Below are 24,447 nucleotides of genomic sequence, written 5' to 3'. Positions count from 1 at the left end.
AAATTACAGATTTCTAGAATTGCACAGAAGTTTGCATTGGGCTTCATTGAAATATATTATAACTTATAAAATAAAGTACTGTTTTTCTAGTTTTATTTTTTGTTTTATTTTAAATTATTTTTTAAGATAAAAGTAGCATTTGTCTCCAATTGTCTTAGTAACTAATGCAGTTTGGCAGTGAAAATAGTAAATATTCTGCATGGTAAAACAGTACAGTCTAATACATATCAGAAATACTTGGATAAATTTTGAATGCGTTCAGTGTTGTTCCATATGTGTCTAGTGTTCAACATGGCAAATTCACTTCATACAGTTTGTTCAATATACTTTTTTTTTTAAGTGCTAATCAGTTCCATTATATTTTTGATGCAGAATCTTGTATAATCTGGATGCAACCATGGTGTAGATTTTAGTGCTTAAATAGTGTACCTGTTAATCAGAGGGTCTGCTGATAGAGACTCTTAAGAGCCATAGTTGTATACTTTTTGGGAGGTTGTGGGTGCAGCTCAGAAAACAGGATTCTCTTGTTAAAAGGATTTTTTAAAAGTTGTTGGTGTAAAAAGTGCTCAGACTTGTGTTTTTAGTTCCATCTTGGCTGTGCAGCAATGCAAGTAAGGTTAACCAGTACACCAGGGGTCCTCCTGCAGGGTCACTGCTGCAGCAGCCAAGTGGCTTCAGTCCATGCCAGAGGCAGTGTACACACCTGCACTGTGCTGCCTCACGTGTTTCAGCTTTGCATTGTGTGCATTTTCTACAGAGTAAAGAAGTGCTGGGGGTTTTTTGTTCCTTGGGAGTGTATTACATGTTATTTTGATAGGATTCTGCCCTTATTTTTATTGGAGTGTTAAGACTCTTTCTAAGAACTGTCTTATTATGCACGGTTTCTTTTTGTTTTGTTGTAAGTCTCTAGTTTTTATGTTCCTGTTAAATTGAAAAAATAAAAGATTTCAAACTTTTTGCAGAAAACTTCTTGTACTACTCAGTTGTTAATTAAATACATGCTAGGTAAATTGCCTGCAGTTTTTCCTTTTGTCAGAATAATCCTAACATCCTTCTTTCTTCCCCAGCATCAATCTGGGCACAGAGCAAATATTACAGACCCTAACTGTAAAAAAGGGAAAATGAAGGATTTTGCACAGGAGATGATCAGTGTGAATGTCATAGTTAGTGAGGTCCTAATTAAGAAGGCGTTTACCTTAAATGAACATCCCAATCTTTTTTCCTCCCTATTTCTTTTTTTTCCCCCGTTTCTTTTTTCTTACCTATTTCTTTTTTCTGTTATTAATGAAGCAGTGTAAATAAATTGTAATAGGAGATTTTTTAATTGGACAGCCTCAGATTATTTAATTTAACTTACTGCACTAAAATTTTTAAGGTTGTTCCATGCAGTTATCCAGATACTGAGGCCAGAATGCTCCTGCATAATTATCTCCTTACGAGGAAAAATCAAGTTGAAACTTTTTAAAGTACTTGAACACAAAATTATGCATCTGAAAATTACTGATTTTGGAAGTAAAAATATGTATAAAGGTTTTTTTTTCCCCCAAAATAAGCTGTCATGAATGACACAGTGACTTTCCAGCAGAATACATATGGGTAGAATACTGCAGCATGGTGAGCCTTTGAGGCTGCATAGTTTGTTTACCCACTGAGGATGTATAGACTTTTCAGACTGAGGGTGCACTGGTTTATCCATGCCAGATGCTTTATGGCAGACTTTCATGCATTGCTTGCCATCATTTATGTTCTAAGCTTTTAAAATAATTAATTAATTAATAGATGGTATATGAATTGTCAAAACAAATAAGCTTTTTGTTGGTTATGAAAGGTTGCCTTGATTGAATTGGGGTGTTTATGATGTGTTTTCTAAGCTCCATGTAGATATTTTCTTGGTATTGCATAAAACTCAGAATAGCTTAATAGTACTGTTTCACATTCATCTCTGTATTTTTGAGACCAGGGTAGTAGTTTTGGGAATCTGCTCTTCTAACCAGATTAAAGCAAGGTGCAGTGTAAAAATATAATGTGGTTCATGTAGTATCACTGGTAGCATATATTCAGCTATATAGTTATAATTTGCTGGTATTTTCACCTAGTACAGTGATATATTTCCATGGAGCACATTCCATTGTGTAACCAATGTCAGTTACAAATTTACAGCTGAATGGATCATGTGGGGTAAAATCAGATTGTCAACTGCATAAAATAATTGAATTAAGAATGTATCTTTCTCAGCAAGCTAAAATAATGTGATAATTTTCACTTGATTTGTAATTATTGTGATGTGATGTGAAATTTGTTGCATTTTCTTAAAATCCAGGAGTGAAATTAAGAGGCAGTTGTGATTATTTGTGAGTATGTAGAATTTATATTAACATGTAAATGTCATGTGGGTTTTATGTGGATTAGAAAAAAAATTGTACATCCTTACGTCCTTACTCTGTTAGAGTTTGGTGCTGCAGGTAATCAGTACAGTTCTGAAAACAGTTCTTACCATGCAAAATGTGAGAAAGTATACTTTAATATGTTTGTATGTATATGATACCGTACCTTTCTATGTATATTTTTGATCTGTGAGTTGCTGAGTTGTCTTGCAGAATATGTATGATTTGTAGGATGTTAAATATTCTGCATTTACACTCACTTTTTTGTTAATTTTGTTTTAAAAAACCTGTTAACAATTTCAACATAGCTTAAAAAGGGTTTAGAGTAGAAAGGAAGGTCTATTCTTTGTATGATTTGTATGATGTTAAATATTCTGCATTTACACTGATTTTTTTTATTAGTTTTGTTTTAAAAAACCTGTTAACAATTTCAACATAGCTTAAAAATGGTTTAGAGTAGAAAGGAGGGTGTAGATTCTTTGAAGATGAGACTGTGTAAATCATGTCCAATTTAGCTTCATGCCTTAAGATGAAGAGTGGAGGACGTAATCATAGTTTGCATCCGCAACTTAGATGGGTGTCAGCATTTCCATCTTTTTACTCTGTCAGCTATACAAATCTGTAACTGTATACTACTATCAGCATCACTACCAAAATGAAATTATCATGAAGATTTTCCTTGCTTCTTGATCTGTAAGGAAGATTTGGAGAGGAAGTGAGGAAGGAACACACAGTATGAAATAATGTAGATAAGTTGGCATTAATTGTGTTACTTTTCCGTTCCAAGTACCACGCTATAGAACATTCTTAGTGAAGTTTTACATGTTTTGTCAGTGGAATATGTTATATAATTTCTATTTTGGAGTGTTATACTTTATGCAATTCCAGTTATTTTCTGTTAATATTAGACATGTTAATAGCTAGCTGTAGTTTTACTGTATCTTAATGACTTAGCTGGACACAAATGACTTTTTTTCCAGATGATACAATCATTTTTTGTTTCAAAATTTAGTTCCTGTTTCTTGTATACTTGTTAAAAGCTATTGTTGTTGAATTTATTTGTATCTAAATTTTCCAGGTTACACAATATCTGTATAATTTTTTTTCCAGGAAATCTGAATGTTACTCTTCAAGTGTGGGATGTAGGAGGACAAACAATAGGAGGCAAGATGCTGGATAAATATATTTATGGAGCTCAGGTACAGTATAAATGCTGATAATTATATATTATGTCAATGATATAAAATTAATTGAAACTTTGTTAAAATTATACATACATACATACATACATTATATATAGCTTTTATTTGATTGATTCATGAATCTCAAAAATGTTGAAAGTCCAATCTAAACTTAATTGATATTAATATGCTACTTTAATTTTGGTGTAGCTAATTTTTTAGAGCTGACATAAAAAGCAAAGCAAGTGTGTGCATTTATAGAACTGAATAACTCCCAAGAACAGATGGTTGTTTCCAGGCTTTGTGTCTTGAGTTAAGAAAAGCAATCACAATAAATAGCAAAGGCTATTTGGATATCCACATGGTAGATAGAGTGGCTGCTTTCAGAACAGCTGCCTCCTGGGGGGAGAAGGTAGAAGGAGGAAATTAAGAGCAATCCTACACCATTAAACTTATACATGCAACTGGGGTTATAAGAGGGCAAACAAAAGGACACAACCAGGTAGCTAAATATTTTTGCAGAACTCTTGTCCAATGAAAATTAAGTTTATCTTTAGGTTAATTAAGCAACTTAAAGTGGATGGTAGGATAAAGAGCTATGTGTTATAACAGCATCTTGAGTCATGAGATGATTTAGGAGAATGTATTATAAATGCCAAACTTCTTAGCATGAGTGATCCTAAAATGTGCTCTGTTCCTTAATTTGGAATTTGTAATGGGACCAAAAGGCATATCATGCGCTATCCGATAATGTTATACAACACAGGAATGGCTAATGAAAGAGATTAGGATTTATGAGTTAGTTGAATAAAGAGAAACTTGTCAATGTAACATTTTGTCACTTTCAAAAAAAGTGACAATTTTTTTAACAGTTGCATCTGTTTATAGCATGTTATTGTTTTTAATAAAACCCGATTTGCTAACCTGTTACAGATCTAGCAAGCAATAAGAGAAAGTGGCTTCCATGACAGAGGGAATTTGATTAATCACAAATTGTTGCCATATGTCCAAAGTAAATTTAATGAAGGAAATAAAATGCTATTAGCTTTGTCTGTATTAAATTTGGTGATAAACTTAGGAGTTTCTTACCAAAAATAGCAGGTCAGAGAGTTAATACCAGTGCCCAAAAGTGCATAAGCAGTTGATATCAATTAGACTAAAGTTTTATTTTTTTGGTAATTCAGAGCACATTAACAGAAAAACCCTACGTCCAATCTCTTGTCTTTAATCTTCCTCCAGTCCTCATTTTAACCCTAATTTTTTTTAATGGACTGGTGATTTTTCTCTCCCAGTGTTGGCATGTATTGCCAGTGTCCGTAAGAGGCTTCTTATCATATGTAAGAACCTTCTTATCATCACAGTTGAGTTCTAACACACTTTCCTATTAGCTTTGTAACAGTGCCTGTTAAAGATGCAAAAAATTGTCTCTATTCTCATCTATTCATGAAATGACATGAATAGATTTAAAAGGCATTGCTTTCAGATTATTTCTAGGCATAAGCCTATTTAATGTTGATCATCTGTACCTTTTTATAAGAAAAAGAGGAAAAACAAAGTAGAACAAGTAGCAGTATTTATAAAGGTAAACCTTTTAAATATGGTTAAAAAATCCTGTGAATGGACAACACAACAGCAAGAAAGTAACTGGGAAGAGGTACCACGGAGTTTGTAAAGGTAAAATGTGCACAGCCAACGTGACTGTTGTCTGTGGTTAGGTGGTTAGCTGTGTGGAGAGGAGAGCAGTGGATGTAATTTATCTTCACTTTAGCAGGGCCTTTGACATAGGCTCCCATAATATTATTACAATATGTAGAGATACAGGTGGAATGGGTGGACCATAAATTTACTGAAAATCTGAATGGACAGCTGGGTTTAAAGGTCTGTAACTCAGTGTCTTACTGATGTCTGATTATAAGTTTTTTTTCTTAAGGGTTGGTATTAGTGTTGTGTCTTTTACTAATTCTTTTATCAATGGAATGAAACATTGTTTGTAAATTTATGAATAGCGCCAATTTGGGGAGGAATAGTCACTGTGCTGGAGTGTAGGGCTGCTACTGAGGGAGACCATGACCAACTGAAGGAGTGGACCAACAGAAACCTTGTGAGGTTCAGTTGATGACAGATGCCAAGTCCTGCACCTGGTACAGAATAATATGCAGCTGGGAATCAACTGGGCAATGTGCAGTGAAGGGCCACAAAGGTGATTAATGATCTGGAGCGTCTCTCCTCTGAGGAAAGGCTGAAAGAGCTGTGACTGTTCAGCCTGGAGAATAGAAAGCCAATCAATATATGTCCACCATGCAGGAAGGGTGCAAAGAAGAGAGAAGCAGGCCTTTTTGTGTAGTGTCTATTGACAGAACCAGAGCAATAGGCACAAACTGACACACAGGGGATTCCTTCTGAACATCAGGAAACACATTCTCTGCTGTAGGGATGACTGAGAACTGGCACAAGTTGACCAGAGAGGCTGTAGAGTCTCCATCCTCAGAGATAGCCAAAAGCAGTCTGGACATGGTCCTGAGCAGCTGGCTTTGGGTGACACTGCTTGAATAGGATCATTGAACCAAATGACTTCTAGAGGTCCCTTCCAACCTCTGTCATTCTGGGAAAGGGCTTTGGAGGAAAAAGCTCTTGGATGGATGTCTTATTGAGGTAAAAAAACAGTTGAATGGGACTTTGCAATGCATCCTTGCAACAGTAAAAGCTAATTGAGTACTGATCTGTGTTAGTAAGAAGGAAGTAGTCAAATCAAGGAAAGTGAATATCATGCTCTCTGATATTTTTGAGGCTACATTTGAAGGACTGTGTTCAGTTTGGGGTTCCCCAGTGCAAGAGAGCCTTTAAAATATTGAAGTAACTTGAGTGAAGGTTGCTACAAAAAAAGTTTATGTGCATTTGGTCAGTGTGTGGGGTGCAGCTGGGATTTTAAACATCTTCTTTATAAAATATACAAGCTGTATGGATACAGATAAAGCAGATGATTTGGATCTGCTGCAGAAATTGTATTTGTCTGTGTATTCTTTAAATCTAAATAATTCAGATTTAAAGTACATGTGTGGAATTGTTTGTAAATATCTATGGTGTGTGTTGTGCCTTTATCCAGTATTTGCAGATGCCCATAGCCTTGTGCAGATTTCCGTCTGTTTGATCATTGTGAGATTCGGAAATCATAAGCTGCTAAATTCTTATTTTGTGCTCAGAATTATATGTGTGTAGGCCTACTTCTAAAATCCGATGGCCAGCTGGAGATGGAAGTTTAGAGACTCTCCAGCAACTGAAAAGATTATGGTCTACAGTTCACCTGATCTTAGTTGAAACTTGATTAGGACATCAACAAGAGTAAATGGAGCATCTATCTAAACTTCACTGCAAAAACTTGCCATTAGAGGTTTCTTTCTCTCTAATGAGAGATGAATCAATTCTCTAGGATAGATCTTTTAGTTAGGTTACTGTTAAGATGCCATATTTTGATTGAGATCCCTTATTTATTGTGCCATGTTTTAAAAAATGAATGGCAGATTTGAGCACGAGAACTTGCATTGGTTGCAGTTGGAGAAATTGCAATTCACTTCTGTCTTTAAGGAGTTGCTTTCTCCCTGCACATTTTTCATTTTTTCCTCAGATATTGCTCATTTAGAACAACGTTGTTACTGCATCCTATCTTGGTAGCTGAATTTCAGTGGTGGGACGGAAGAACTCTGCAAGCTGTGGAAAAGAAGAGCCCTTTGTTCTTCATAAAAAAAGGGTGTTAATAATCAACACTGACTGAAAACTATTTTAAAGCAACACATTTATCTCAGAATTGAGAGATGCTGAGAGTAACTGTGTAATCAGTTGCCACAGCTGTACTGATAGAGAGTAAATTCAATTATGGCAATTTAATCGCTTAATCACATGTATTTGAGTGACCATGTCCTCAGTATCAGCAAAGACAGGAGTGATTAAGTATGTGTGGACTGTAAGCTGCTTTCATTTGCAAAAAACTCTATTTTCATCTGCACATTTCTGCAACAATTAAGTTGCTCTTTACTAAATTAATATTCTGTGACTAGAAAAAATACTCCAGAATTTTGGCCTGACTTATTTTATAATAATAATGAAAACTTGAAAGTTTAGTTCCTTGATGCATAAGTCAGTCATAGGATGAGGGTAGCTGAGGGTAAATGAAGAAGAAAACATATGTTTTTAATTATTATTGTTTTAATTATTTTAATTATTATTGTTTTCTCTAGCTTCCTTTTATTTTGACAGATCTTGACATAAATTTGGCATGTCTTAAATTTTGATTATCAGTACAAATATATTGCCTGGTTACAACATGTCCATACTAACACTTCAGTTTTGAAATAAGGCTGCTGCTGTTTGCATGGTAAATCTTTCAGAAGCACTCCCATACTTACCTGTAATTGCTGCCCCTACCCACATATCTAGTTTAAATGATCTTTTAGATCTGGCATGTGCTACATCATAAATTGGCTTATTAATAGGAGTACTGCAGACTCTACTTTCTCCAGGGAGCAGCAAATAATTTCTGCAATATTTTCAATTTCCAGTGACCTATTTTTGAAAATGCTCTATAATTCCTAAACAAAAAGCACTCACATGTGCACTAACATAGACAAAATGTCTCTCTTTCTAGAGTGTAATTATGCAAGCAGGGACTATTCAACATGTTGCTGAAGACTAGAGAATCAATGAGCTGTTCTTGGCATGTCATCTACCATGTGTTTCAAACATTTTTCATGGCAAGGAAATACAGTACTTTTGTGTAAAAATGCCAGTGTTAATTTTCCTCCTTAATTCCTCACACATAATAGGGAAACAACAGTTTTTATGCTCTCTACTTGGTCTGTACTCCATATACTGTAAGTTTGTGGAAAATATGAGGTATTTTTTTAGAAGCAATTATAGGATTTCTCTGTTAAATAAAAGAAAAAAGATGAAATAAATTTTAGCCATGGAGTTGTGACTAGTCCTTCATTAATTATCTATATCATACTAAGTTGCTTATAGAGTGCCGATGTGGTGAAAATCTAAGCAGAAAGTATTCTTTATGACCTGGATGCCTTGCTGCCTTTTTTTGCATCTATATGATGTTGTACCTGCAATCTTTGTTTTTTGAAAGTGCAGCAAATATTGGCAAGACTAAAAAAAATGTTTAAGAACAGAATGTGCTTTAGAAGCAGGGTTTTAGATCACAGAGAAAGGGACCAAAAGGAAGTGAAGTCAGCTCTAGTTGCAAACTTTGTTAAATTATTTCTTTGATGGTAAATCCACTGTCAATACCCTTTCATCCAAAGGGGTAGGTAGGCTACAGTTGTCTAGAGGACATGAAGCAGAGTAGAATTTTGATGAAGAATTGGTTAGAAAGAGTTGGGTAACCTTAAATGCTCACACTTTCTTATTTTTTCTCCATCAAACTGATTAGTGTTGAAGACAGTTTAGATAATCTGCTCTTCTGCAAGCTGGTGAAGGAACTTGACACCTGGTGAAAGAAGCATTGCCATGTGCTCTTTCCTCCTTATGTTCAAATTCCAGCATTATGGCTGGCATTTTTTTTTAACCTTTACCATACCTATCCTTTAGATTGAGTTTCTTTTCCACTGAGCATTTAATAACATTAGTATGTCCTTCTGTCCTTCCTAGAGCAAAATTTAGACTGTGAGACAATTTAATTTGACAATTTAATGCCAAGTGCCCAAGCATTTGGGTAGTTATAAAAATAGTCAGGAGAAATTAAATGAAATTATCTTAGAGATGCAAGATATTAAGTAATAAATTGCACCAAAATTGGAAGAGGGAAGTGGTTGATTAATATTATATTTGATTAGTAAAGAAGGAAGGATAGCAAGGGGAAAGTTGGGTGTCATAATTCTTAATTTTCTTGAAGGAACTGATGAAAACTGTTCCTCAGAAATTAATAGCAACTACCTAAATATAAGGAACAAAAAATCAAGTTTGCCAAGGAGTTGGTAACGTTGGAGGAAACAAGATAGAGTGGTATTGCTGTCATAAGAAAGTAGGAGTTGGAGGGATCTCAATAGGATCTGTTGCCCTCCTTCTAAGCTATCCATGTGTAATGACTTTTATCAACCTTCAAAAATTTTTTCAGTGTTGGTGACTGTTATAGGTGGTGTATTTCAGAGCTTTGCTATTCTTACAGTCTCAATAGGGTTTTTTGTTTGGTTTGTTTGCTTGTTTTTAGTACTCTTGCTATAATCTTCTTGCTGTGAGTTAAACCTCTTGCTACATGTTGTGTTGATCAAAGATGTGTAAGAAAGTTCAGGGTGGAGCATGTCAGGAGGCTGGAGTAAAACACTCTAAGTCACGTCAATTGAGAGATGGAGCTAGGCTGCTCAAGGATCTATTGAGTCCTTCTTATAAACTTCTAAAGATGGAGACTGAGCAACCTCTGGTCAACCTGCTTTATTTTCCTCATTGTGAAAAAGCTTTTCATTGGTTATGGTATGAATTTCTGTTATTTCAGCTTTTGCTCACTGAGTTTTATCCTGCTGTGCGCTGCTGTGAAGAGCCTGGCTCCATCTCCTTCATTGCTTCCTCATGGCTATGGGAAGGCTGCTCTTAGGTCTCCCCAGGGCCGTTTCCTCTCCATGCTGAAGAATTTGGGTTTGTTCATCTCTTCCTCATAAAACAAGTGCTCCAGCCTCTGATCATCTAGCTAGCCCTCTGCTGAAGTTACTCCACTTTTCTGATATCTTGAGGGGCCTAAAGATGTGTTCTTTTAGATATGATCCAACAAGTGATGAGTAGAAAAGTTGGCTGTACTTCTGCTAATGCAGCCCAGGATCACGTTGCCCATCCTTGCTGCCAGGGAATGTTGCTGGCTTGGATTTGGCCTGCTGTCTGACAAGACCTGCAGGTCATTTTCAGTTGCTCTCCAGCCAGTCATGTGCTGCTCCCCTCAGCCTGTATTGCTCATTCCTTCCCAGCTGCAGGACTTTGCAATTGTCCTCGTTGAATGTTGAAAGGTTCCTGTTCACCCATTCCTTGAGCATGTCTACATACCCCTTTGTGGTAACCCTGCCTTCGGGCACACTGGCTGGTCTTCCCAATTTAGTGGCTTCTGCAAACTATGTATAAAAGCATATACAAAGAGAACTCCTGTTATCTTCTCTTGAAACTTGTATCAGCATCATCATGCCTACCATAAGTCATGTGTTTGTTGAAGCAGTCAGGGTGTTTTTCCCACTTTTTTTCATGTCAGTCATGGTTTCCAAACCTATGATACTGTTCCTGGTTTCTTCTATTGTACCCTTTTTTCACCTTCAAGTCCAAAGATGGATGCATTATTTCACCTGGAATGTTTTATGCCAGTGTGATATTTACAAAACAAGCTCAACATATTCAGCTGTGAGCTGTAACTTCTTGATCCTATTATATGGAACCTGCTACAGAGCCAGATGCTTCCTATTGAGCACTTGATTATTGCTTCCTTTGAACTTGTCATGGTATTTATTGAATTGCATCTTATTATTTTTACGCAGTTTGTCATCATAAAATCTGAACTCTCCTCAAATAGTCTTTCAGTCTCTACTAATTTGTTATCAAACGTGAAATTATTAAGTAAGTGTACACTCTGTTTTGTGATCTAAGGCACTCCGTATGATCTAAAACAGTCCTTTTAACTATCAGTTAAAACTGGGTCCAGACAAATGCCTGAAAAAACTTGAAAAATCTTTTCTATTGACAGTAGGTCATTGACCCAACTATTTTTGTATGGATCATACTGTTTTTTCAGAATATTTGTGAAAATTTCATGTGAGAAACAGTGTGCAGATACAGGGTTTTTTTGCCAGTTGTGAACTCCATGAGAACAAGCATGCCTGAAACCAATTCTGTCTTTACTCCTCATTTACAAGATACTGACTTTATTAGGGTGTAGTGGAAAGCAGAGGCAGAAGACTCAATAAGATCTGAGAGCTGATCTTAGAATTGTGGAGGGGACAGGGGTGACATTTGGACTGTTAATAGGCTGTGCTTTATATTATTGAATATTTGTGCTGAGGAAATAATCAGCAGTGTCTGCTTTAAGTATTTGTCACCTGTAGCTTGACCCAAAACCTTGGAAATATATGGGACTCCTTTTTGAGTTCTAACCATGTCTTTAGGTTCTCTTTTGAAAGTTTAAAGCTTGCCAATACTTCTTATTTATCTTCTACAACATGGAAAGAATGGAATCTGGCCTTTATCCCCAAAAGGCAGCAGAAACATGACAGACAATGTGGAGAAATGTATAATTGAACTGCCTTTTTTTTTTTTCTTTCAAAAAGGGGAACACTGAAACTACAACTAATATTTGTTAAAATAAAATACCTTCTCCAGTGTAATTTTTATCTTCCTGTTAGTGTGAAATGCTATTTTGGGTTTATCATAAAGCATATGCAGTTTGTAATATTTCTGATATAACTAATTGTGCTCTTGACTGTGTTGCCATTTTTTTCCTGAAATGTGCATTTGGAACACATGAAATGCAGGAGAAATACTGTAATAATGTGTATAGTGTAGAACTTTATAATTCCTTTAACTGACCCTTGAAAGAAATGATGCCATTATTTTTTAATGCTCTATTCTATGACAATAATAATTTAGACTGGTGCAAATCTTATCATATCATGTTAATTCTTTTACAATCTGTAACATTTTAAACATGTCTCTTTATTTAGGGCATTCTCTTGGTTTATGATATTACCAATGGCCAGAGTTTTGAAAATTTGGAAGACTGGTATAATGTGGTAAAGAAAGTGAATGAAGGATCAGAAACACAGCCACTTGTGGCCTTGGTTGGAAATAAAAGTAAGTTACTCATATTTAAACATTATTTGAAATACTGTGGATGTGGTTTACTGTTAAAGAGATGACATAAGGTATATATATTTACCAAAATGCAACTAAATATTATCTTTTGCGGTGTACAGATGACATATTTGGGTATACTTCAGGATTATGGCTTTGGGCAGATAGGTTATGTTAGGAGATTTGCTGCATCATGCTTTCCCTAGCCTGCAGCCTCTCTCCCTGTGTCCTCTTTGCTTGGAGAACACCACACAGGAAGAGGGAGATCACTCACCCGTGTTTGAATTTGATAGAGCCCAGGATGTAGCCATGGCAATGGAGAACTGGGGAGCATTTCTGGATGTAGTAAAAGGTATATTTCATGGTTCTGTATGTTAAGAGACTGCTGGATTAACTACTGGTATATGTTTAAAAAATGACACTATGCATTAGGCATAATTAAGAATTGCTTATAAGACTTTGTTTTTCAACGTTGTCTGTAGTTGTACACATCAGGTGATCTGTGTTGTTCTGGGATTTTTTAACCTTTTTTTTGATCACATAAGTGTAATAAAATGGTTTTCTTCTGACCACCAAAATATGTCTGTTTATATAATCATCATGTAGATAGTTTCCTAATTATATGGATTCCAAATTTCCCTATTTCCAACAAAAAAATCTTACGCAAACATCCTTATTAGCATATCTGATGTCTTGATCCTGGCTTTCTTACCCCTTTTTCTGTTGAAGATGATAAAAGCAACATATAAAAATTGTAGAAGCAAAATGGTAGAAGTGGATACATAATTTTTAAACAGTATAAATACATTATTTGAACAACAGAAAAATGTTTTATTTCTTTTTCACTTTCCAAATAATTTATTTCTATGTTACAGTGATCATGTCGTGAACAAACCTGAGAAAAGGACTTAATCCAGCAAGTTAGAATTGTTTAGAATAATTTGAAAACGATGCAGAGACAACAGTTTCAGAACCATTAATTGTAGTATTGCTACGGTGATGGTGTAACATTTTATGACATTAATTATGAAAGACTAATTTCCTGTGAAGAAAAGAGAGAAGGTCTTAGAGTGACAATATATAAATTGCACTTCTGAAAGCATAACACTGACAGTGCTGTCCTCTAGCAGACCTGAGTCAATAATACAGATTCTGTTGAAATTCAAATTAAAAATATTTTTCAGTGGTTTCTATTTTTCCCTAAATCTGGACTTTCTAGCTGGCGTTCTGCAAATCTTACTAAGTATTTGCAGTAAGATACGCTGTAACATAGCATAAAAAAATGTTCCTTTGCTGAACTGGCACAATATGTGTAGAAAATGATATATTGGTTTTGATCTGGAGGTGTTTTATTTCTGTTTTTTTCACATATACATGCCCACAAATCTTTAATATTTGATGTTTCCTTGGGAGCATCTGGAAGTAGAATCTGGTTTCCTAGGTGAGTTTTCTCGCAAATGCTGACACTGACTAGTGAAAGGGCTTTCATTTTATGGAAATATCAGCTGAAGGAATTACTTGCTGCCTTGTTTTCCTTCAGAAGCTGTGTATAAAGAAAAGCAGCAAAATACTGATTTCATGTGATGCTAAGGATGTTTGTTGCACATGTTGAGCATGCAGGGGATACTGTTTACAGAGGGATGTTTTTTGCTTTATTTTTATTTCAGCATGATAAAAATTAGACTTTGAAAGTATATTGCTTTTCTGGATTCTGAAGTAGGATAAGAATATCTAGGAGGGCTTCCACCCGAATACTAAAAAATTAATAGTAGGCTCCTGTTGTTGCATAAATGGAAAAAGAAGTGTTTATATAGAAGCATGGTGTTGACTCTCACATATTATGAAGAGATAATACTACTAGTACTAACAAATTATTAAGAAGGAATCACTCTGTTCAACTTCTTTGCTTAGTAAGTGATAAAACACTCATATGCAATGCAGGAGCAATAATAGGTTAAGAGCCAGGAAAAGCCATTTGATGAACTGATGAACTTACTTGACCTCATGCATCATTCAGAAGAAATACTCCAGAGAGTGGTTTCTGTCTCAGGGTTGTACTTTGTTTTTTTGAGCTGTACATGTCTTTTAGGAAAATATCCAGGTAAGCTCACTAAAGGATTAGAAATGTCAATATCCACAGGCAAGTTATTCTAACACTTAACTTTCTTTCTGATAAAAGCTTTTAAAATTTGCCAAGAATGCGGTTATTTTCATTTATAGCATTTGGAAAGCTTTGGGCCGGTCCTTAGATATCTTGATAAGAATTTGGAAGCTCAGCCTCTGTTTTGAAACTTTGGCTTAAACTTAGTTACTTAACTTGGGCTGTCCTTTGTCAGTTTTCTCTTACTAATACTGTCTGAAATACATGTGTATTTTTTCCATTTTGGGGGACATATACCTGGATTTTCTCTAGGGAAAAAGCTATAGCTTGGAAGAAAACAAAAATATTTCTCTATGCAATATGATACAGAAAACTGTACACTTGAATTCTATTAAAGGAAAATAATTTCCCTGGGTAATTTTGTCATTGAAAGCAAATTATTTGATACATAGCAGTATATGGTGCATAATTGTTTACTACTGCTAAGTCATGCAGTTTTATAGGTAATTTATTAGTGGTTTCTAGTATCAATTTGTAGTCATTTTGTTAAATGTTAAGTTTGTGGGGATTTCTCTAGTATTCCATAAAACTTGAAGAAATTGTTCAGTGTGATTTAAATGAATCAGCGCTTGTTTTCACTGTTCTGGTTTATTGTGCATTGCAGTAGATTAGCAGCATGAACACAGTAAGCTGCTGTGTCTGTTTAAAGCATGATAATTAGCTTCAGAGTGGTGTCAAGCTATTAAAATGTCCTGTTGCGATTGTAAGAGGTTAAGATTTACTCATGAAACATTGGAAAGGTAATTTCTACTTAAAAAGCTCCTATCAGTTGCTGGTATCTCATCCATCAGAGATTTATTTGAAAATAGTAGAGCAGTATGAATTGATACCTAAATTCTGAATTCTGGACCTTTCCTCCTCTCTTTTTTTATTTTCCTTTTATTTTCTTATTTTGTAGGTTTGGTTGTTTGGTTGTTTTTTGGGTTTTTTTTGTTTTTTTCAATGAAGGTGTGTCATTGCCTACTAATTTATTCAAAATAATTGGGAGAGGAAGAGCTTCAGAAGTGCAGATCTCTGTTGTAAAACCAGTACTTCATTTCAGCTGTCTTGGTTCCCTCTGGGTGCTTAGTTTCAGTTTTCATTCTTTTTTCCTTCCTGTACCTTTTTTTTTTTTTCCCATGGCCTATCCTACACAATTGGTCAGAGAGAGTAGAAAGCTGATTTGAATCAAGATCTTGCCCAGACCTGCTTTCTGCACTGGTGTTCAATTATCAATTGTATTTCCACAGATTTTTGTCTGTGCATTTGATGAACAACAGAAGGAATTATAAAATTTAATGTAAAACTATTTTTTCCTATTAATTCTAAGTCATAAGATCTTAATAATCCTGAAACTTTACAGCTGGTATTGAATCATAAATTTGACTTTCCTAGTAACTTACATTGTGTTATTTTATTCTTTTTCTTCAAATATACCAAGTATATTTGAAGTGTGCTTATATCTGTGTTGGTAGTGCCACTTGCTTTGCACTGCTGATTGGGAGTAAACCTTACTTTTAATTTTAACTTTATGTTTTAGAGTTTCTATGCAAAAACGCAAAACTTTTGTTTATATGTTGTTGTCAAACACTTTGATTGGTCACCTGAACCTTACACATTTGATTTGATTCAAATAGTATGGCATAAATGAGACTATAGTTATCAAATGAATTGTGTTTTGTGCACTTAGGATCTTTGCTTAAATTAGGTATTGATAAAGTTCAGTGATCACAATATATCTTCTAGTCATTAAGTGTGAATTAGAGAGGGTTTACCATGTTTCATATGATTGATGTGTTTGCTTCCTTTCTACCTTGATGGCTTTATGTATTTTCTGCTGCACTAATCTATAAGCAGTCTCCTCAAGTGTCATACCAGCATTTTCAGTGGATATATTTTAAACAAAAATTAACCCAGGTTGCATAGGAGCTATACTCATTTTGATTTATAGTTACCAAGATGGTCTTAGGGCGGTGGTTATCTGTAGCTTATATAGGGGGTAGGAATTATCAGTATAGTGTATAGTGGCTAGATGAATGATTTCTGTTCTTAGAGATATTAACCAGATCCACTCCTCAATAGAGACTAATAACTCAGATTTTTAAACAATCTTCATGACAGATGAGGGCACAGAGGAGAATGCATCAACACTAATTAAGAATGTTGACCGTTTGTTCGTCTTAGCCGTGATTAATTGATCTTGGAGTGCTATCTCTGAACAGGAAGTGGGATGCTGTTACATTGTGAAGTTTAAAGGTTACATTTTAGTGTACCCTTTAACTTGCCCTTACATACAACATAAAATGTTTTCCCCTATCTTATCTGAGCACAGAAAGAAACATTTTCCAGCCCAGATACAAATTAACATTTGGTGTTTTGTATACCAATGTGAATCTGGCTAGTCATGGGACTTGCCCAGTCTGCTTTTTGACTCTGTTGCTGCATTATATACTTATTCTCCCCTGTTGTACTCATAAAATTTCTTCATTAACACTCGCTTTGATAATCTGTTTTAGTTAAATTCAGAGCTGTGCATTCATTCCCTTGTCCCTCCCAACCTCCCCCTGTTTTCTGTTCTTGCTTCCCGTGGGCTTGCCCTTTTAAGGTCCTTCATCTGTAATTAAGACAAGTGTTGAACAGCTATTGCAAAGACTTCTTTAGAGTCTTCTGCCTGATGAAACTGAAGTTCCTGATTAAACTAAAGTTCCTGTATGCCCAACAGCAGGTCTGGTCACCTGAGCCTTACGCATGCTCTTGGTATTGGAGGGTGAACTACTTACATGTAGAGACTCCCTTAAAAAGAAAACCTTCGCCTGTGCTACAATAATTTTACCAACTCATTTGAATAAATGTAGAATGATACCCTGTTTTAAAATAGATATAAAATGTTTGTCTCAACCAGCTTGTAAGATTAATAGAAAATTGCAGTCGTATGGATTTGTTTCAAAGGTCAGGTAACTTTATTAAAAATTACTTTTAACAAGAAACTTAAATTAATGGAAGAGAAAACCACAGGTAAAAATGATCTTTTATTCACCATAATATTATATTTCCAACCCAGTATCTCAATATGCTCTGCATTACTTTAGCAGTGGGAGCAACCTAGGAGCACACACATTTTTGAGTGAAAAAATTACCTTGGTTGTCTGAGAAAGCATTTGTCTTGCAAGATTTTGATCCTAAATCATGCTTAGCTTAACATTAATAGGGCTGAGTACCATCCATGCTGAAGAGATCTATTAAATTATGTCTGTTAAATTGCCATGTGGACAACTCTACTAAACTGTGATTAGTAGACAGAGCTTGAGCCTCAAGTGCTGTTCTTTGGAAAGGATCTGAGCTTACAGAACTTTATACAGAAAAAAAGAAAGGAGCTTTATTGCTCTTGTGTAGTATTTACCTTGCCATATTGTATTGTCTGTGAAGGGAAAACACCTGGCAGGAAACATTGCAAGGATCTGTGCATATGTATTCCATTCTGGCTCCAGTCTTCATGTGACTTGCTGTGATAAATATATCCGTTGCAAAGGGCTGCAAATCAGCCCATGTTTTACTTCAAGCCTTCTTTCAGAATCCTTCACTAAATGATCACTTGGATGAGAAGGCAGTGGACACCGAAGCTGGTTAAAGGCAAATTTTTAGACTTCTGGACTTTCTTAGAGGGCTGCAGCCATTATTGAAGCATGTATACAGTATAGTTTTTGATGGCGAATCCTTTTTTTTTTGCTGCTCAAAAGATAATTAGTAATCCTTGTCAAATGCCTGTATTCAGCCCAGATAGCATTAGTTAGTAGTGAACTTGTTTTTTCATTTGTGTTCTGCTGCAGTCTGGGGTTCATGAGAGAGTTGAAGCTGAACAATATACACAGCTTGCACACAGAAGATATGTTACTGTTGTACTGCTTGTCTGAGTTTGAGATTTGTAGAGCTAGACAGAGTCCTACATAAACAGGTGTAGTTCTGTGAAAATCAATGAATTTGCATTCAGTTGAACCAGGGCAGTTCAGATCTGTGCAAAAAATGTTTTCTCATTTGGGTCATACAATGCTTTTACAAGAAAGTGAGAATAGTCATGAGCTATTCCAAGTAATAAACAGTTCTTATGCTACACTTTTTTAATTTTAGTGACCATGAATAAACTGGTTTCTTCTTCTTACATGTAAGATCTTGAGGCTGCACTTGAGTTTTGCCTGCTATGACTAACCAAGAACGACAACGAAGTTCAAGAGCCTGGTAGACAGTTGTTAGTGTAGTTGGAACTCAAACACCAGTGCTACAGAAGTATCAGTAAATAATATATTCTCATTCCCTAACAGTTATGCTTAAATTGAGAAAAATCTGTAGAGATGTCATTGAAAAATGCAAATAGAAGTAAACTGTTTAAATACAAAGGTTGGAACAGTATATGTATCATGTTTTTATAATAATACACAAGTGAAATGCTGAGAGATCTCTTACTGTTTCCATGGATTTTGTCTGTGGTTTATTTAGCAATGTAGACATACGCCCAATAAAAAAAGATGCTGCATAAACTATAGTTCTGGCTGAATGTGCTTCTGTTTTTGGTTTAGGTAGAAATGTTTTTTCTGGCTGCGTCCTTCATACTTAGGTCTTCTTACAACAAATGGAAAGCCCTTAATTGTACCTAAGGGAATAGTTAATCTACGGTGGACATATGGTGGACAAAAGCTGAGTCTAGTAAATGAAAAAAATTATAAACAGAAAATGTGTGAATGTCTGCACAGTCTGAGAGTCATGGGAGATATTGTGCTGTTGGATTGGAGCTTATTTTAGGTTAATTTGGTATTCTTTTCTATTAGTATATTAATAGAAGTCAGTGGAGCATAATATACATAGTTTTAAAACCCAGTCAAATTCATGTATGTTTTATTGGATTGAAAAAAAATACTTGTTTTTAAAACAGGGCAGAATTTCTTTTCTTTGCCAGTTGTCCTGCTCCTACCTTTGCCACATGACATAAATGCAATTTTGATTTCATTAGTGGAGGTAAACTCTGAAATTTTTAAATGTTATAACATTTGATTGGGAGTAGTTAATCAGTGTTAACCCTGAGCAGCTCTTGGGCTTTATGGATTCAAGCATTATATGTGGTTGCACTGCTCCAGCAAAAGGTTAAGTATTAATGGAAAATGTTCACAGCTCTTTTACTCAAAGAAAACATGTTACTTGTAAGTTTTCTTTTGATTTTACTTTTACAGTTACATTGAATGTCTTCATTCATTTAGCCATCCATAAAGCAAATATTGTTGCACATGCAGTGGATAATAAGTCTTTTTAGGACTACTTGTGTGGTATGTCACAGATCATTAACTGCAAGTAACCACCTGACTTGAGGGAAGTCTGGAAGCATCATTACAGTGAAGTAAGCTTTTATTTCTGTATCACTGCAGCACATTGATTTGTAGGAATGTCTCCATTAGCTACTGTGGAAATATTCTCATATATTATCATTGAAGGAAGTTGATGAGAGAGGATAACTAAATTTTAAGTGTGAATAGGACATTACTATTAGGATTTTGGACAAAATGGAGAAAAAGACAAGTGCTGTTGTAGCATTATATTCTATTTAAAAGCTAGGTAAGTCAGTAAACTAATCTTTTTTTTTAAAGCTTCAGAATTTCTGAAGCTTCAGAATATCAGCTTCAGACTGATAAATGTAGCAGCAGTTGTACAGTGTTTCAACTGAAATGCATGTAGTAGTTGAATACATTTAGTACTCTGTATGGGCAGAAAGTGTGGAAGAGAAATTTATTCCTAACCAGCAGGGAAAACTTCAGCTTTTTTTACTGATTTCAATGAACCAAAAAAAGAAAATTAAGACTTTGATTGGAAGTAAGCAGTTATTATTCCAGTTCAATTTAGAGAATGAGGGATAGTCTATGCTAATATGGAGAGTAATCATAATGGATAACCTTCACTTTGTGATATAGTATGACTGATGTGTATGCAGATTGAAGAACAAAGAAGAAAAATTACAGGGAATGCATTGTATGTGTATTTTTAAATTGTGTAATTGTCAGGACATCATCATGTTTATTGGGGTTTTGCTAGACAAGTGGAAACTAATGGTACCATTTTGAGTTTAGCCCAAAGTTACAGCTCCATTCCTGAGACACTGTGGGTTTATGATGCCCATTTCAGTACAGGAACGTGTGCTCTGCTAAACGTGTGGCTTTTTTCATACAGCTTTAAGCATATAAAGTACTTATGGTTATGAGTTCTTTATTGTTCCAGTATTTGAGAAGGTATGTCTTGATGAGGCACCAATTGTACTGCAGTTTCTTTCTGCATTCTATTTTGGTGTATTTTATAGATCATGGTTTTTTTGAGGGGAAAAATGGTACTTGGGAAAAAAAAAAAGATATGTCATTACTTATATGCGTGTAATATGAGACTGTGAAGATGTTACCACGGGAGTAACTACTAAGCCAGTATCAAACAGATCACTGAGATAAGTCTCTTGGTGAAATGCAGAGAGTATTGTTGCTGTTATTTACACTCAGTGCTTCCAGCCATTGTAGTTTGGAGGATAACTTCAAAATATGCTTGTTTTCGAAGGAGAGGTCTAAGACTTCACATTAAATTCAGTTAAAAATCAATTAAGATATACTGAAATATGTTGGTGAAGGAGGGTACAGTACAGTGATGATGAATATTAAATTAGTAATTGAATTTATTTATTTAAAATAAGGTTGTAAAAGAGGAGGCCATTATGTACATTGCACATAGTTTCTATTTCAAAAATGCTGAGTTCTCTATGAAATTGCTATGAAATTTTCATGACATATTTTTGGTTTTTTAACTCTAGTTTTTTTTCAGAAGTAGTGCTTAAAATAAAAATTTTTGTTGTTTTCATGGGTGTAAATTTAGAGCACAGTTAATGAGCTACTCCAAGTTTACTCTGGTGTTTTCATGCTAGTCCCTAGTTTATAACATTCTTCTGGATAATCTTTTTTTAATCTGCATCCTATGAGGGTTTTCTTTGGTTGTAAATACTGTCCAACATTTTTACCTAATTATGTGTGATAACAGGAATATATCTTACTGGTATAATATTAGTATGTAGAATTGTACTGATGGTTGAATTAATTAAAGTTTTGAAACTGTGTATAGAAAGAGGAATAACATTAACTCTTTCTGACTTTGTCTGGAGAACTCAATCATACCTAGGTCATGCCACTTAAAAACTGCCATCAGGACTATTGCTTTTTGTTTCATATGCTAAACAAAAAGTAATTAAAAAAAAGCTATGGCCTAAATAGTTGAATGGAACACACAGAACAGTAAAATGCCTTGGGAAAGGCATGCTTTGGAAAAATCCAGGTATATAATCATGATGTGTATTGAGGATATCTTTAAATTGGATTTTGTAACCAAGCATTTTTTTGTGGTATGTCATTTAACATGAAGGCTGGGAAAACCAAGATTTTTACAGATAGCACACCTTTGATGCTGTGGACAGAAAGAGAGACCCTCAGTTCCTAAAACCTTACTTCATACATTTACAGGAGACTTTGGAAAGTAATTTGGTGTAGGCACGCAGAAGAAAGCAGTGTATAGGTGTTGTTGGTCATGCTGTTAAGTTGAACTGTTTCAAAAATATTTTATGTTCTGCTTATAACATAGAAAATGGTGGCATTTTGGAGTCTACTTCTAAATCTCCCTTCAAAAGCATTATGGAAAAGCGTGACGTGTTTTGTTCTGGAGATGCCACTGTGATGTCTCACGGGATGTGCATCTTTATGCTTCTCTTCATTCTCCTACAGGCTTTGCTGCTGATGCTACGGGGAGAAAGGCTGGTTTAGTTTTTGTTTTATTTTTCCCATTATATTTTCCATGATGTAGGTAGGCCTTCCCCTTAGGTATGATAGGACTTTGTGAGAGTAGTGCACCAGGGATACTGTCCAACTGGCAAATCTAGACTTGGGAGAAAATTACAGTGTAAGACAAGCAAAAAAATCTCTCTCACAAGGCACCATACTGATCTTTTTGAATCAAACTGTTTGGTTCTCTTGATTGAAATTTTTTTTAGGGAGTTAGTTTTGTATGGAAAAACTAATCTTTTTGAGCAGAAAAAGTAATTTTCAATGTAATATATGAGCCCTAGTAGTTATGACTGATAGTTTTGAACTAGTTCAGCTAAAGAGAATTTCCAGAGTTTTTGAGTTTAATTCATTCTTTAATTCTAAGTATACTGTTGTGGTAGTTTATTTTAATAACATTACCCTGTGTACTTGCAGATGCTGGAGAAAAGAAGCCTAGTCTGGTTGTATTGTAACTCTGCAAGGTTGAAAATGGTTCAGTGTGAAGAGTACTGACAGTTCTTTCCCAGTAATATTCAGTACTGGTTTAAAGTAAATTTTTAGAAAGCACTCCATAAAGCACCTCTAAGACCTTTTATTTCTTAAGTTGTCTCAAGCTGTACAGAAGAAGTAAAGGAAACAATATAAGGAAAGATTAAAGAGCAGTCATTGTAGAGATCTCTATTGCTAGTTAATATGCTGCCTAATTAATAATTGAGCAATTTTATTGGGCTGACTTCTTAAAGTACATGTGTTAAGATGACCTGCTTTTACACTGTAAATTTTACAGTTTTATTTTGGGAATGTTGTATACAAAATTTTATTAGAGAATGGTTACTGGTCTAGTTGCTTGTTTCAGTGGTTGATCACTAGGGCAATAATGCTGGTTTCTGAGCACAGCCAGCACTTTTTCCAGCTGCTTTATAGTGATATCTTGAAGCTTAAAATGTAATCTATATGGGTAAGCCACAAAAGCCACTATATATTAAAGCAGACTCTGACAGTAAATCAAAATTGAACAGCTGGCAACACTACTAAAGTCATAAACTTATTTATTAAAAAAACTAAACAGAAGAATTATATTAAAAAGAGAGGAATATGTTCTACAGACCAGTGGATATAGCTTAAAACCTGGAAAGTGCTGCAGATTAAGGGCCCAATTTATGAACATCTGTTCTGGCAGTTTCTGTGAGATTCTCATGTTCTTTACAATAAAAGTGTGAAACATGTTTTTCCCCCCATACTAATCATGCTTTTCTGCAGTTCATAAAACTTGCATTGAGCCTTATGCAACTGGGCCTGTCTGCTTTACACACTTGCAGAGTAATTACTGTTCATGAAAGAGTACTATAGCAACATCACAATCCCACCATATACACTTACCCTCACTTGTTCCAAGCAGTCTCATTGCCTTCAAAAGCACTGAAACAAGACTTCAGTTTCCTTCATATTTTTCAGCTTAGAGCATGGCAATGAGCTAATAATGGAAGCAGGATGCTTGAGAACAAACTAGACAAAAAAATATCTTGTACATTGTTTCTCTAAAATTGAAACATACTTACAGTCTTTCACAGTCACCAAAACAACTGTTAACTCCCCTTATCTCTTAATTTTGAAATAAATGATCACAGAAAGATTATTTTAATTGTGATGTTTACATGGAATAGTATCCTACTTTTTTGGTCATATTGACAGTTATGTGAGGGTAAGCTTTAAGATCTGATCTGCTTTGAGAGGGAACTGAAAAATCAAAAGTTTAAAACTGAGTGTCTGGTTCCATTGTCAGTGGTACTGTTTGGCTTTTGAAATCAGTATGACTAAGATTTGTTTCAGGGATTTTAGCCACAAGCCTTGTTTTATAATCAGGCTTGGTCTGCACAGCACAGAACATATTTTGTTCTCTATCTTTTGCTTCGTGTCCAGTAATTCAGACTGAACTGGAGCAGATCATTTTGGAAGGCCATCAGTTTTTCTCTAAAGCAGTAGAGACTGCTAACATCCTGCCATTAGTAAACAAAGTCAGGTTCTTGACAAAGTCTGTGATTAGGAAACCAATGTGTAGAAGGAATACTGAGCAAATGTGCAATAAAACCACTTTCCTTGTC

The 24,447-nt window shown here is 35.1% G+C and overlaps 1 protein-coding gene across 3 annotated transcripts in view; it reads left to right on the top strand.

Moving 5' to 3' along the window:
- Positions 1-24,447, top strand: part of RAB28 (RAB28, member RAS oncogene family) — a 63,580-nt gene that overhangs the window by 9,224 nt on the left and 29,909 nt on the right. For all 3 annotated transcript variants that reach the window (XR_014616098.1, XM_084204232.1, XM_084204231.1), the window contains exons 3-4: positions 3,495-3,583; positions 12,250-12,379. Coding sequence is in view for 2 of the 3 variants with exons in the window: in XM_084204232.1 (XP_084060358.1) it covers positions 3,495-3,583; positions 12,250-12,379 (219 nt within the window). In the remaining variant the exon portion in view is untranslated. The remainder of the gene's footprint in view (positions 1-3,494; positions 3,584-12,249; positions 12,380-24,447) is intronic.

The sequence above is a fragment of the Fringilla coelebs genome (genome assembly GCF_963513975.1).
Source record: "Fringilla coelebs genome assembly, chromosome: 4".
In the NCBI taxonomy this organism is placed as follows: domain Eukaryota; kingdom Metazoa; phylum Chordata; class Aves; order Passeriformes; family Fringillidae; genus Fringilla; species Fringilla coelebs.
This window is presented reverse-complemented; position numbering and strand designations above follow the sequence as displayed.